Source organism: Mizuhopecten yessoensis, unplaced genomic scaffold (assembly GCF_002113885.1).
Source record: "Mizuhopecten yessoensis strain PY_sf001 unplaced genomic scaffold, ASM211388v2 scaffold8329, whole genome shotgun sequence".
Lineage (NCBI taxonomy): Eukaryota > Metazoa > Mollusca > Bivalvia > Pectinida > Pectinidae > Mizuhopecten > Mizuhopecten yessoensis.
This window is the reverse complement of record NW_018407493.1, coordinates 1,545-2,943: the sequence shown is the minus strand read 5'-3', so window position 1 is coordinate 2,943 and position 1,399 is coordinate 1,545. Positions and strand designations below refer to the sequence as shown.

General features: G+C 43.5%; 1 protein-coding gene across 1 annotated transcript in view; it reads right to left on the bottom strand.

Annotated features, from left to right (window-relative positions):
- LOC110455604 (protein piccolo-like) overlaps positions 1-591 on the bottom strand; it is a 4,648-nt gene extending 4,057 nt beyond the window's left edge. Inside the window, exon 1 of the mRNA XM_021505809.1 lies at positions 332-591. Coding sequence (XP_021361484.1) covers positions 332-591 — 260 coding nt within the window. The remainder of the gene's footprint in view (positions 1-331) is intronic.
- Between the last annotated feature and the right edge of the window lie 808 nt (positions 592-1,399).

Genomic DNA, 1,399 nt, shown 5'->3' with positions numbered 1-1,399 from the left:
AAAAAGTGATATTTTCACACTGTTCACAATACGCAAAGACGGAATAGCGAGTCAAACATTTCACTCTCCATGTGATTATGACGTCACAATTTCTTGTCGGAACACATGCACTGCCTCAGGAAACAGTGTATGTTCTCAAAATTTAAAACAGGCTTACTTTAATATACTGTTGTGATACATACCAAAATATGTTATAACTTGTAATATACGTTTACTAGAGTTATAACACGTAGGTTATTACTACTGCAGTTTAACGTGTACACGTGCTATACGAGAGGTAAACATGTACTTACATATATCGGTGTTTCCTGCTGTGGCCCACTCCACACACTTTTGTACGGATGGGTCGGTTGGAGTCGGAGTAGACTTATCCCCACCCCCTACGACCGCATCACTGCTTGGGTTCCCCGACCCCCAGTTACAGTTACACTCGAATTGGCGGGCAGCGCCCGAAAAATGTACGATCAGCCCGACCCCCACGGCCAGGCATGCCGCTAGCAGGGTCAGGATAAACCCCGTGGTGGTTGTTACAAAACAACCGCCCCTTTTGGTTGTGTTTGGAAGTTCTGAATTGCTGGCGTATTTCCCCATATCTTGAAATTCGTACGATTCGTTTTTTCCCATATCAGTTCACAGGTATAGGTAATGCCTGTTCCGAGTATCCAGCATCACATGTAATGTTCCAACAAAAAGTTCACCTATCATACGTGTAACTGTATCCAAAAAAACAAATGTTGTCACTAGTCCCCGTAATAAAGAGGAAACTTCCAGTAAGTTATAACAACGGGTCAAGGTTATACCCGGGATCCCGAGCACAGATGGAATGCCGGTAACGAAGGAAATCCGAAAGGCCTCCTCGCTATATCCGCAGGTCTATGTATCAGTCCTGGAAACTCAGGTCTCAAAGGAAGTAAAACAATCACCAGCAGAAAATCCGGGCATAGAATTGCAAAATGTGATTGGATAGCTATCCTAAACACAATTCCCAAAGACTGCAAAAACTATAGTCAAGCCGAAACACACAACTACAATCGGGAAATTAATAGAATAAAAACAAGTATAAAAATAAATCACGCTAAAAGCGAGATTAAGTGTTTCCGACCGTCACATAAAACCCTTCTAGCTGTCAGATTTAAACTAAAACTAGATTGATTCAGATTCAATTGAAATCCGTATGGTTTCAATTCCGAGTTGATGTCGGGAAAGCCTAGCGAGTGTATAGCCTGCTCCCCTGTAGGCGCGGTGTTAGACTGTGTGTGAACGGTGTGCTAGTGTGGTGTACTGACGGGTCGTCAGTCACGGATCACTACAACAGGTCCTACTTCTTACCGCGGAGTCATAACCCACTCACTACGTATCTGACAGGTATTACTACTTACCGCGGAGTCACAATTCACTG